This window comes from Colossoma macropomum, unplaced genomic scaffold, assembly GCF_904425465.1.
Source record: "Colossoma macropomum unplaced genomic scaffold, Colossoma_macropomum, whole genome shotgun sequence".
Classification (NCBI taxonomy): domain Eukaryota; kingdom Metazoa; phylum Chordata; class Actinopteri; order Characiformes; family Serrasalmidae; genus Colossoma; species Colossoma macropomum.
The window spans coordinates 31,406,596-31,420,687 of NW_023494787.1; the positions used below are offsets into that span (position 1 = coordinate 31,406,596).

At 40.4% G+C, this 14,092-nt stretch overlaps 1 protein-coding gene across 2 annotated transcripts in view; it reads left to right on the forward strand.

The window, feature by feature from the left end:
• The window catches only part of nedd9 (neural precursor cell expressed, developmentally down-regulated 9), a 31,562-nt gene extending 23,769 nt beyond the window's left edge, over nt 1–7,793 (forward strand). Inside the window, exons 3-7 of one of the 2 annotated variants that reach the window (XM_036566924.1) lie at nt 2,513–2,611; nt 2,707–2,847; nt 3,677–4,741; nt 5,672–5,761; nt 6,726–7,782. In XM_036566924.1, coding sequence (XP_036422817.1) covers nt 2,513–2,611; nt 2,707–2,847; nt 3,677–4,741; nt 5,672–5,761; nt 6,726–7,277 — 1,947 coding nt within the window. In that variant the 3' untranslated portion in view covers nt 7,278–7,782. Of the gene's footprint in view, nt 1–2,512; nt 2,612–2,706; nt 2,848–3,676; nt 4,742–5,671; nt 5,762–6,725 lie in introns of both variants that reach the window. The other variant, XM_036566925.1, reaches the window with a different exon arrangement.
• The last annotated feature ends 6,299 nt before the right edge of the window (nt 7,794–14,092 follow it).

The window sequence follows — 14,092 nt, forward strand, 5'->3', positions numbered from 1 at the left end:
CTTACCAATAATTTCTTTTCCCCAGAACCACATGTCCAGGCCAAGATCCATTTAGATCCATTAATGTGTTATTCAAACTAGTAGTGCACTGAAAAAAGAGAAGCACCATTTCAACATCATTTGCATATGAATGATATAGATATATGAAGGGTTTCATTCCAAAAGGCTCCATATTTGTTTTTAACAATTTTGAAAACAGTTTTTAAAATAACAGCTGATGTACAATGGAGAAAAAAAAAGTAATTAAAAAAAAGTAAAAAAGTATTATTAATCAAAATATAGACTTAACAATGAAGCCAGTCTTCATTATAAAACTTACGATAATGTTTAACTGCCATATGAATAATTGCTTGATGATTTAATAATCTTTTTTGTTCTTTATATATTTACTATTAAAACCTGAAGTGGCCAAATGGGTTAAATAGCTATTTTGGTTGTCAGTTTTCCCAACTGACAACAGAAACAGTTTGAGCTTAAACAAACATTTCTCACCACTGCCCTCTAAAGGTGTTATAGCACCTTGAGCCAGAAATGAGAACTTCTGTTGTTTCACAAGACCCATGATGTGTCTCAGTAAATGTTTTCTGCTTTCTTTTATTTACAGGCAATTTCCTAAACTCAGTGAATGAAAACAAATCCAATTCACATTCTGTTTGTTGCACTGTAAACATATAATTAGAAAAGCTAACAGCCATGGAAAATAATAATAATTGCTGTTAGCTTAAATAACTGTGATCAGCTCAAATATTTGTTATCAGGTGATTTCGTAATAATTGTGACAAGATTAAGAGCATGTGTGTTGTATATGTATCTGATTCATATGGAAATGACTTACATTTGAATCAGGTACATTCAGTGCATCACTTTTTTCAGAGTGGAGAATGAACGAATGAAACCAACATCCAAGCCAAATGCAAGTCACCCATATGCACCCAAAAGTTCTCACAGCAGATTCCCCTGTCACTCTCTCTCAGCATGTTCCTCTACAGACGCGTCAAACTCATCACTCTGACTGAGAGTCACAGTGACAGCATTGCCCCCTAAACACCCCCCTCATCTCCTCTCCAGTGGTACTCTCATGCTCCCCATCTTCCCAGTGCCTTAAACCATCACACTGTCTGGAAACTATCCCACACAAAGTCTGGCTGAAGCACTGAAACACCCCCCTCTAAAGATGCAGAACCGTCACTTCTGTCAGAACTGATTTGACCCAAATGGTTGAGATGGAGCTGGGCAGAGCTGCAGAAAAGAGCTGGGTCACACGAGGACTGGAACACACAGCCCGGCAGGTCCCAGCAGCGCTCTAATGAAGTTAGAATGGCACTAGGGGAAACAGATTAGATTCGCCATGGCGCCAAGTGGGCTGCACTGTGTTTGGGTGATTTGTTTTTTTTTAATCTTGAGTGAATGTAGTGTCCTAAGGATGGTCTTTTAAGCACATTTTAATGCACAAACACCTATATACACATAAAATGACCACAGCAAAAAACAAAATGAGTAGTAATTCATTAGAGACATATTGTTACTGTGTCTGCAATTTGTGGCAAAATTGTGTACTAATGCACTGAGATATCACAAAGTGACCCTTGTATAGGACATGGAATGTAGTACTGATAGGTGGAGCCAGGTACAATTGTATATATGAAGTAAACAGCCTGAAACATGTGCTATGTAAGGACCTGAAGGCCCAACAACTACATGTTCATGATTACATGACCGAAATGACAAAATGACAGGAATATATAAGAGTGGGAAATATATATATACACACACACACACACACACACACACACACACACACACACACACACACACATATATATATAGGCCAGGCTAGCTTTGGCTCAGTGTACCTCAGTAGTTCTTGAAAGAGGTCACTGTCCACCATGTTCTTTTCTTTTATACACCCATGTGATTTTCTCACACTACTGTACATCACACTTTCTGTCCGAGAACATGGACAAAATAGCTCTGTGTCTAATCACTGGGAATGTTTGCTTCTAATATGATAAGTTGTTGTAGTTGTGTTGTCCTCTCAATAAGTGGTCCTGAAAACCACTATTTCTTGCCGCTTCCAACTATTTCCTCATTTTTTTAGCAGGACTGTCTAATAGAACCTATTGCCTACAATTCAAAAAGTTGAAAGATATACCCGCCTACTCTAATATGAACTTCTGTTTATTGTTCAACGATTATGTTTTGATGATTGATTGGTTAGTTGTTCCCATCCCTAAATGTTACATTTGGAAAATATTGAGTAATAGAGCTATTATTAGCAAAGGATCTACAGAGTAGAGGTTTACTAACTGCATGGAAAATAATGGAAAAGAATTAAGCTATTAGTACGTTATAAGAGTGAGTAATGAAATGTGGAAGGTTAAGGGGTTAAACATCTCTCACAGATGCTCAGCAGAAGGCCAACTCTAAACAGACCCTCAGCTTGTATAATACTTTGACAAGGCTCTTGCGTGGATGCTTTAATGAATTTGTTTTCTATCCATGTGTTGACCAGGTGCTGACCCCAACACGAGTTGGACAGACATATGCCTACAGCCCTGCACCCAACAACTCTCAAGACCTGTACGATGTGCCACCAATTCGACAACAGGGGGTAGGCATCATTTTGTATTCCCATCAATGTACAGTATGAGGCCCTACTGGAATCAGCATGGATGGATTCTAAAACAGTGTTGCTTCTTTGTGTAGGTTTCACAGGTTTATGATATTCCACCTGGGAAACAGATAGGAAAGCACATGAGCCCTCATGGCCAGGGTCTATATGACATCCCTCCGGCACAGGACACACGGAATCAGGGGGTGTATGACATCCCTCCTCCATCACAAGGGGTATGTTCTAGTCAAGCAATCTCCACATTCAACAATACATCCTAGTTCATTAGTAATGTTTTCCATTCAAAAACAACTCAGCAGAAAGATGTTTAAAAGCATGTAAAATGCTGCATTTGCCTTGGCTTAGCACTTTAAAAGAAATCTTATCTGAATGCCTTCTTTGTTCTCTGTATCTATTAACACAGTGCTACTTTTCCCTAAATTGCAGGGTCACAAGTAGGAGAAAATAAATAATTTCATTTTTATTAGTTTCCCCTGGTTACTAAATTAAAGCCTTGCCTGCCAGCAGTGATCAAGTCAGACCCAGAACTGTGCTCTGAACTCTGCAGTGAGGGATGTTAAAGACTGAAATAACTGCTTTCTGGGCCCTCTTATGTTTCACTACTTTACATACAGTACAGTCCAGTGCTGCGAGTTTGTTTGTAATAAATTAAAGTATGCTGGGAACCTGTTATTTGCGTCATATTTAATTAGGGGTTTGCAGAGGTTTGACTCGCTGTAAAAAGCAGATTTCAAGCCTGAGTGAAATCACTTAAAGCCTGCTCCTATTATTTGTTGATCTACGTGCTCATGGTATGCCCCATGTACGTCAGGACTCATGCTGCATGCTCAAATCAGCTCTGGGGTTTTTTAAATGCTTGGTTGTCAGAATGTTCATCGGAATTCCATATCCGTTTTGTGGGAGAGCATTAAATATCAGCTTGCAGACATTAGACTGTCAGCAAGGCATTTTAAATGCTAAGTGGAGACTGAAATTCGTATCTAAAGCTTTTTGCTGCTTTTTTTTGTGGGAATGGTAGTTTTGATGTAGCTCTTGTTTCTGCAGGTGTATTCGATCCCACCTTGCAGGAATAATGCTGCACAAGATGAAGGCAACTACGACTTTCCCCAACCTCACAAACAGAAGCCGGAGGGCATATATGACGTTCCACCATCATTCGTCTCCAAATCTACCCAGTGCTCCCAGTCCAATTATGACTTTCCTCCGGAAAACCGCATGGTTGCTAACAGCGACAACAGCATCTATGATGTTCCTGCTAGCCAGCCAGCCATGGCAGGATCCCGAGATCTCTATGATGTTCCACAGGGGCTGCCACAGCGGGATCGCAACAAGGGCATCTATGACGTCCCACCTACAGATTCACGCTCACTGGCCGACGTAACCGATGGCATGAATCGCCTTTCATTTTCCAGCACCGGAAGCACGCGCAGCAGCATGTCTACTTCTTCCTCTTCAGCAGGGTCGCCAGCTGAGGGTCGTTTAGCGCTAGACCTGGACTCCGCCTTGCAGCGGCTCGGCCGCCTACAGCAAGGCCTAGATACTTCTGTCTCTGCCCTCCAGAGCTTCGTCGCCTCACCCAACTGGCGGACGTATGCCTTCATGGAACGCCATGGCAATGAAGTGCGTCTGACACTGGAGCGTGTGCGTAGCACCCTGGCTGAAATCCTGGCCTTCGGACGAGGGGCAGCCACCAACGCCACGGCCCTGTCCGACCCAGGGTTGCACTCGAAGCTGCGCCGGCAGCTGCAGAGGCTAGAAGACTCACAGCAGATCCTGCAGCAGACTCACCAGAGCCTAGAAAACAGTGGCTGGGCACTCAACGTCCTGGCAGCAGGAGGCAAGCAGCAAGGCAAAAGCGATGACTTGGACCGCTTTGTCATGGTGGCACGGACAGTGCCAGATGATGCCAAGCAGTTAGCATCAACGATAGGAAGCAGCGCAGAGCTGCTGTTCCGAAGGCCACCAGTAGAGGGCGTCGTTCACCCCTTCACCTGCTCCCCGGCGGAGGAGGACAACCACAGCTGCCAGACCAAACCTTTCCCTGTGCCACAGGACAGCGAGAAGTGTGTGAAAAGCTGGATGGAGGATTACGATTACGTCCATTTGCAGGTTAGAACTAGTTTAATAACAGCTCTGTTTTCCGTGCAGCTGCTGCTTGGCCTTTCACAGGAATTATGAGCTTCCGAGTGGGAGGAAAACACTCACTGATCATAATTACTAGTCCTGATCATAATTACCAGCCTGAAATTGAAGAATGAAAATGTAACCAGACATTTGCATTAATATACGACAACACAGGTCTCCATTAAGCTCTGCCACTGTGCCCTAGCGAAGGAAAAGAAAGAATATGTTTGATATAAGGAAAAGCCTAAATGTAATCCAGAAAAGTATTTGATGAACATTTTTTTAACCCCACTTTTGCCCCTCCTCTAAGATACATTCCCAAAACTTAAAATTCTGTTTATAAAGGTCAATTTAAAACATTACATGATGCACGTTTCATGGACACGTTTCATGGTCACCTTATGTGACATTGCAGAGTTGGAGCACCGCACCTTTACACAAAAAGTGGCTTCAGTATGAATGATACAGCCATCAAAAAGCAACAGTACGTCTGTTACATTGCACTCTACCCATCTCTCCTTCTCTGTTCCATCTATGTAACTGTAAGGCAAAGATTTGGGAGATCACTCACATATGACTGTTTTATACTGACATTCGTTTGGGTTTAAAGATCACTGACTGACATCAAGAGTTATTTTTGAAGTAGGAGGTTGAATAAGGACAGGGAACAAGTGACCGTCTTTTGAAGTTTGCACTGTAAGACGAGTCAGTAAGGAACACTTAGTTTTAAGGTTTTTAGAAAGCAAATAAGTGCAATACAAACCACTGTCTGACTGTTTTTAATTTGGGGATGTATAATGAACTATAGATACATTGAACTTTGTCTGAACTTCAGACACAAAAGTATAGTGGTTGCATCTGCAAGTTTTTCTTCCAAGTATAACAATCAGCTGACACTCTTTTTTCATTTTAAAGGGTAAAGAAGAATTTGAGCGTCAGCAGAAGGAGCTCTTAGACAAGGAAAACATCATGAAGCAGAGCAAAGTCCAGCTGGGGCAGGAACAGGTACGCATATGACTGATATTTGACTCATCTTTGAAAATATTGGTTTGGCATCGCCTGTGCATAAAGTCATGAGATTTGATCAGTTAGAGGTTAAACATGTAGCATGACACAGCTTTTCACGCACTTCTTGCTGTTCTGCGGCACAGAGAAAGTGAACCTTGGAGAACCTTTAAAAATCATGTTGAAGCTTCTGTTGTTCAAAGAAACAGGGTTAATATCAGCATTTTTCATTCAGTTCCCTTTTTACAATGTTCATTTGCATTGCAGCTGAACAGCATTAGAGATAAGCCAGTAATACCTACAGAATTGAGGTCATAAAACCTTACTGCTATATTCTCCCTACAGTCCAAATGCCAGGATAACACATTTTATAGGCTCTGTTTACATTAACGTGCATTCTGGTTTATCCAATCATGAGTGGACAGTGCTAAGTAGAGGTGTGAGTGCATCTCAGAAATGTATTGTGAGCAAATCATTCAAACCAGGGACGCATATGGCCAAATAACACTGTCCTAGCACCCTCTTAATCTTGGACAATTACATGAACAAGGACTCACTGTACAGACTGATGTAGTAAACCTGTGTGGTACTCTTCCTCCTGTCACAAAATCCAGTGACATGCTTTTACCAAAGACGCATTCGACACGCATGGAAATGGCCGGTGCTAACGGCTGTATGTCCTCTGTCCACTTATGATCAGACCTCTTGAGATAGTTGTTAATACAAGTGTGACAATGGCCACAGTTATCATCTGAACAGTAAACAGCAATAGTACAGGTGTCTTAGAGTCAATAAAAAGTCTGTCAGTATAATGTCTGCAGTAAAAACATTGCAGTGTGTGCTGTTGCTTTTTAAACATTTTAGTACCATAATACTACAAACACCTATGATAATTTTCTTTACTAATAGCATAAAAATATTATTTTATTAGTTCTTTAACTTTCTTCTCTTCTCACTCTCACAGTTGAACCAGTTCAAGCAGTTGGAGCAGGAGGTGATCAAACCTGTAGAGAATGACATCACCCAGTGGATCTCCCATCAACATTCCACAGGCTCCTCCTCCCCTTCAGACTCCTCCTCCACCTCCTCTGTGGGGGGCGGGGCTCAGCTGTGTGGGCGGGACCGCCAGCTGCTAGGCTTCTACGCTGAGCAGTGCGAGCAGCACTTTGTGACTCTGCTGAATGCCGTGGATGCGTTTTTCGGTTGTGTGGCAGCTGGACAACCTCCGCGAATCTTCGTAGCACACGCCAAATTCGTCATTCTCAGTGCTCACAAGCTTGTGTTTATTGGGGACACTCTATCACGACAGGCCTCGACGCCCGAAGTGGCCAACCGGGTGATGGACTCCAGTAATGTGCTTTGCGAGATGCTCAAGACGGTGGTGGGCGCCACCAAGATGGCCGCCCTTCATTACCCAAACACAGCCGCTGTGCAGGAAATGGTGGACCGCGTCACGGACCTTTCACACCGGGCACAGCAGTTTAAAGCACAGCTCTTGCAAATGGCAGCATTATGATCTCATCAGTGCGAGTCAGTTCAAAAACCAGGACGTTCTGAACATTGTAATTTATATGTATTGGGCACATCAACAAAAGCTGTCTTTTGTACATAAGTACCATTTCCTTCTGCTCTGTAAATATTCGGCTCTATTTTTGTTTAGATTTGTTTTATATAATATTAAGAATGGTATGAATATATATGAATAAGAAATATGCTTTTAAAAGCTGTATGTTAACATTCCATTTTTTCTTATTAAGCACCTTATAAGTTGCCATTGAATTTGTTATTATGATCTGTAGATAAATGCTGCACCTGCTGCTGGAAAACAAAGAGGTTCTTTCAGTTTCTTGCATTATGTTGCATTCTGTTCTGCAGACAACATGGTTATGAAAGTAAAAACCTGTACTTAACCAGATGATTTTTGTTTCGTTCTCATTATATTGCAGTATGGTTTAAGACCAAAAATGTTGTGTCAATGTTAATAGGCAGCATAAAAAGATGCCCTGTGTGCTATTAATCTGCTGAACTATTGGGAGTCTGCATTAGAAAGCAATAGTTTAAACGTTTTCCCCTTACTCTAAAAGTGGACGATCTGTTAAGACATGTCAGGTGTCCAAGTTTTAAGTAGGATTCTCTCAGTCTACAGTCAGGACCATAAATATTTGGACATGACATTTATTTTAGCTTTCTTCCACAGCATATTGGAGTATAAGTGAATAATATGTGCTCAAAAAGCTTTCAGCTTTAATTTGCAATCATTTTCATACATAGCCCCCATTTTTATTGGTTTAAAAATCATAGGACAAACTAACAATCATAAATTAAATTGTCATGTTTAATACTGGGTTGCATATCCTTTGCAGTCAATGACTGCCTGAAGTCTGGCCCATAGACAATCACCAGATGCTAGGTTTCTTCCCTGGTGGTTCTCTGCCAGGCTTTCACAGCAGCTGTCTTAAGTTCTTGCTAATTCTTGGGGTGTATTATTTTCAGTTTTTCTTTAAGTGAGTGAAATCCATGTTTGATTGGATTGTGGTCAGGTGATTGGTTTGACTATTGCAGAACATTTACTTGTTTGCCTTAAAAAAGTCTTGAGGGTCATTGTCCATCTGCACAGTGAAGCGCCGTCCAATGAGTTTTGAAGCATTTGGCTGAATCTGAGCATAAAGTATAGCCCAATACTCTTCAGAATTCATCCTGCTGTTTTTGTCAGCAGTCACATAATCAAAGGGAACTAGTTTCATTAGCAGCCATACATGCCCACTACTAATACTACCTCCACCATGCTTGTCAGATGAGGTGGTATGTATTGGATCATGAGCAGTTCCTCCACTTCTCCATACTCTTTGCTTCCCATCATTCTGGTACAAGTTGATATTTGTGTCATCTGTCTATAATATTTTGCTCCAGAACCATACAAGCCTTTTTAAGATGTTTTTTGGAAAGCTCAAATTGGTTTTCCTGTTTTTAAGGCTTACCATTGGTTTACATCTTGTGGTAAACCCTCTATATTAACTGTGGTGAAGTCTTGATTGTTGACTTTGACACAGATACGCCTACCTCCTGGAGGGTGTTCTTGATCTGGCCAACCGTTGTGGAGGGTTTTTTCTTCATCAGAGAACAAATTCGTCTGTCATCCACCACAGAAAAATCCTGTTCTCCATGGTCTTCAGTGATCTTTCCATGGTCTTCGGGGCCTTTTGGTGTTTTTATGCTCAACATAACACTAAGCCAGATTTACTGTTCTCACTGTGCTCAGCCTAACACAGCTCTCAGTCACCTTACTGGCCTAACGGTCAGGCCATAATGTGATAAACTGGAGTGAGCACATTGTGTAAAGCTGGGCAACGGTCCACATGAGTTCTCATTCATCTCACACACCACAAGATGTACCAGCTGGGGCACTGGCAGAACAGAATGCTCAGTACTTGGTAGAAACCATCATTACCGACTCAAACTTTCAAATCTGACAGAATTTTTTAGGCTGGCCTGTGTCTACTGGCCATCACCCAGATGCAAAAATTACTTCTTGTTAAATGGTTACACATCGTCTTTACCTGACTTGAACTCCTCTGAAAATGTGATTATAGCTTAAAGACACTTTTTTTGAGAGGGAAAACCTTTCAGTACTTTTAACATATTAAAGGCTAACCCTGTTTGATTTGAGGAAAACAATATCTTGTGTAAATATTTGTGACAGTATTTGAGACGCACTCTTACCAAGGAAGAGACTTCATTACACCCTACTGATATCTGACCCAGCACTCCACTCTTGAATCGCTATAATGATTGCCTGATGAAGGTAGGACTGTGAGGATAATTAAACCCTGTAGTCTTAAGGTCTTCTAGAGGCCATTCCACACAGAGGAAGCAGAGAACATAACAGTCTTCTTGCCAGCTTGAGTGCAGGTCTTGGATACAGATGAAGGTAGAAAATCAAAAGACCTCAAAGTGCAATATCAGATAATATAGATGCTGTTGAAAATGACTTTATATAAGACTTCACACTATTCTACGAGTGGTAAAACAAGGCTTTGTCATTTACTGAGCTTCATCAGGTCCTATACTGATTTGTGTGCCGACTACTGAACCCTGGGGCACAAATTAAATGAGAATGATTGATCTTTAATCCACTTGTGAGCGTGTGTTGATAAAACGGTACAACTGAGCTGTATTGCGTCACAGCTACGCTTGCCGCAGTTTTAAGGGAGGTTAGCTAAAGAGTGCTTCTTTTTTCAAAGGCTCATTTTGTCATTCACAATTTCGGTAGCTAATGGCTAATATATTAGTGACGTTCTTTTAAACACAGTAAAACCTTTCCTTATATTTATCAGGAAATGACGCTAAAGTGAATTCAAACAGGTGATGCTGGAGGCTCTGTACTAACATTAGACATATGGATACAAATGTCAGTGTAAGCTTCCTGGACCTCTTCTGACAGTTTTATGCACTTCCTCAAAGGAGAATATTGCACTGCAGAATGGTTTGAGTTTCCTGTGTGAGAGCTTTTCTTTAACGTTTTGAAATGAGCGAACTGCAAGTCATCAAAGCATTTGAACTTCATGCATGAGAATTCCTCATTTATGTGAAGTGTACACTCTTAAAAAAAGATGATTCTTCAAGGGTTCTTCAGTGAAGGAATCATGAGTTCTACATAGAACCATTTCATGCTTGAATGGTTCTCTGCATGGTGAAATCTGTCTTCAGATTGATGAAGAATGTGTTGTATATGGTTCTGTATAGATCCTTTTTGAACATAATTCTATGTAGCACCAAAAAGGTTCTTGTATTGTTACGATATCAAGCTTGTAACAGTAGCAGAACTCTTTTCAAAAGCATCCTGTGTATTATATGGTTCTATAATGAATGTGTAGTATCTGGGTCTATACAGAACCCTTTTCAAAATATACCACACATTCTTCATCAGTCTAAAGCAAAGAACCATTTAACCATGAAATGGTTCTATATAAAACTCATGGTTCTAAATAGAACCAAACCCCTTTACTAAAGAACCCTTGAAGAACCATCTTTTTTAAGAGCGTAGGAGTTTTTAAAAATGTCAGCATCTAATCATGAAACAGGAAGACGAGTTTCCATAATTTTAGTGTTTTGCTGTGATGAGTTTTTTTTAGGTCAGGGCCTCATGGCGGTGTAGTTAATAAACAAATTCCTGATTTCCAGGTATTTTGACCGGGACGTGGAGAAACTCTGCATGGGAATTTGGAGATGTGCGAAGACGCTTCAAATATCCAGTCCAACATGTGAGTTGAGCAATTAAAACAAGATACTGTAAACAGACAAAAAGCAAAGACAGTTCAAGAAATGCCTATTCAGTGTACATGTGAAATATACAGAAATATATAATATATATATATATATATATATATATATATATATATATATATATATATATATATATATATATATATATATACATTGCTGTGAAACATAAGGATTTTCAATAAAGTCAATGTTTGTTTCTTTGAGGTGCATTTTACAGTCAAACAGGGTTTTGACGCTGGACACTTGGCTCTACCAAAGTTGGTTTGGTGCACCCTGTAGTGGGCATTTAACAGAACTACATTCTCTTCATCATTTTTACATCCAGTTCACATTTAGTTACGCTGTCTAAAAAAGTCCAGAAATGTCCTGTCAACAATGTACTGATCTTCTTACAGTTGTATGCAAAGGTTTAGGCACCCCTGATCAAATAACATGTTCTGTTGATTTTCTAAGTGAAAGTAAGTACAGTACACACTTCTGCACATTTAATGTACAATTACTGTTCATTTGTTGAATTTAAGCTATTGTAAAAGACAGAAAATGGCATGTATTTATTTTATGTTCTGCTAACCTATTTTCACTCAGAAAATCAACAAGACGTCATTTGACCTGGCGTGCCTAAACTTTTGCATACAACTGTAATGAGATTAGAACATTGTTAACAGGACATTGGTGGGCAAAATAATGTGCAAGTAGATATAACAGTATCAGCGCAAAGCTACGTGGCTCATATGACTTTACTGGATTATTTCTCTAGTTTCAGACACATTTCCCATGATTCCGTCTGCTTGTGGGTTTACAAGTATAAAATATAGACTACTGGAGATATTTCAAGAACCATGTTCAGAGTCAACTATGACTCTGCTAAAACTAAGAGGCCTATTTGCATTGGCAATTTGTACAAACGACAATATTAAACAAAATACCAATAATAATAAAGAATAGCATTGCTGTACATCACACTATACAATACATTTAAACACACAGATTATTCAACACTGACCCTGAACATAGTTTATCATTAAGAGCAACAGAAATGGAAATATAGCAGTTTTTTTTTTACATCCGTATTTTTGGCAACTTGGTTTCTTCAGTGAAGGCAGTGCTAAGATCTGCTAGGAGACCATAGATTTTTTTTTTTCAGTGGAAAGTAAAGAATTGTGTTCTTCTCAAAGCCAAAAGTGGCCAGCCCAGTTTGAGCACACAGTGTACAGATACACCGGATTTTGTTAACTGACTTTGCTTTTTTGCTGAGTGGAGTTGCTTATTTTGTGAAATTGTGTTTGTGTAACTCTGATTTCCCCTCATTCAGACTGGAATGTTTGCACTTCAAGTTCCTTGCATGCAACAATATACCTCCCCTTCCTAGACTAATGGGGTTACATAATAACTCTTATTGTGGAGGAAGCTCATCTTTGATTAAATTCCTGTGAAGGGCCTGTGCATGGGCTACAGCTTTTGAAAAGGAGAAATGCATGCTTTGCTTTTCATGTCTAATAATGAGTGCATAACGTGCACAGCGTGAATGATAAAGTATATGTCTGCATAGAAAGAAAGAAATAAAGGAAGTCAGGAAAGGAAGTAGAATAAGTTTCTTGTAAGTAGCGTGAGAGTAAACAAGCCATACAGATGAGTGGAGAGCAGTATCTGTTGCTGAGTGCTAGTCTTTAATCGCGCAGCTGAAGTTCATGTAGGAGGATGTTGATGAAGGCCTGACTTTGTAAAATCCAGGCTGTTGTTTGCTCTAGTCATTGCTTATCTGTTGATGATAAAGAACCTGTTCTGCACCCAGCAAAAAAGTCAGAAAAGTGGATTAGTTTGTGCAGGGTTAAGGCCGAACTTAATTCTTTATCTAGTTAAAAGTTCTCTTGCTATAGTAACAGGTATGTATCGCACAGTGATCTATATACACTACATGTGGACGCCCAAAAATTTCATTCTTGATGAATATCTCATTCTAAAACCATGGGCATTCATCTGGAGAATAGAATATGGAATATGGAATTTCCTGCTTTGGAACCTGATGTTGGAACATGGCTGCAGGGATCTGCTTCCATACAATTACAAAAGCATTAGGGAAGTCAGGTACTGATATCGGGCAATAAAGTCTGCCTTACAGCCAGTGTTCAAATTCATCCAAAAGATGGTGTAGAAGTCAAGGATCTGTGCAGGCCAGTCAAGTTCTTTTACACCAAACTCAGTTCTTTTACAGCAAACCATTTGTTTATGGATCTCCCCATGTGAAGGAAGGGCATTTCACAAACTGTTGCTACAAACACTGGAACTAAGGGGTCCAGCCCAAACCAAGAAAAACAGCCCCAGACCATTATTCCTGCTCCACCAAACCTTAAAGTTGGAATTATATCATTGGGCAAGTAGCGATCTTCTGGCATCTGCCAAACGTAGATTCATCTGTCAGACTGCCAGATGGTGAAGCATGATTCCCCTGCTCCAGGGTCAGATAGCAATGTGTTTTACATCACTCAAGCTGACTTCAGTAAATTTTCTTATTGTTAGTAACTAATATTTTTTGGCAAAAATGTCTGTAGAGTCTATGTAAGTAGTTAAGATCCATCTCTAGCAGTGACATAAAGAATGTTGATTTAAGTAGGCCGTCTCGGTCTATAACCATAGAATAAACTGCACACCCACAAGCCAAAACAGTATGACCATCTGCCTAATATGACTTCTTGTACCATATCCCACAGATGCTCATTGAGATTGAGATGTGGGGAATTTGGAGGCCAGCACTTTGGGTTCTTCATCATGCTTCTCAAACCATTCCTGAACAATGTGTGCAGTGTGGCAGGACATATTATCATGCTGAAAGAGGGCACTGCCATCATAGAATACCATCACCATGATGGGGTGTACTTGGTCTGCAGTGAAGTTTAGGTAGGTAACACATGTCAAACTTATGTGAATGGCCAGACCCAGGGATTCCCAGCAGCGGCCAGAGGATAACACTCCCTCCACCAGCTTGTCTTCTTCCTACAATGCATCCTGGTGCCATCACTTCCTCCGGTAAATGACACAAACCTACCTTGC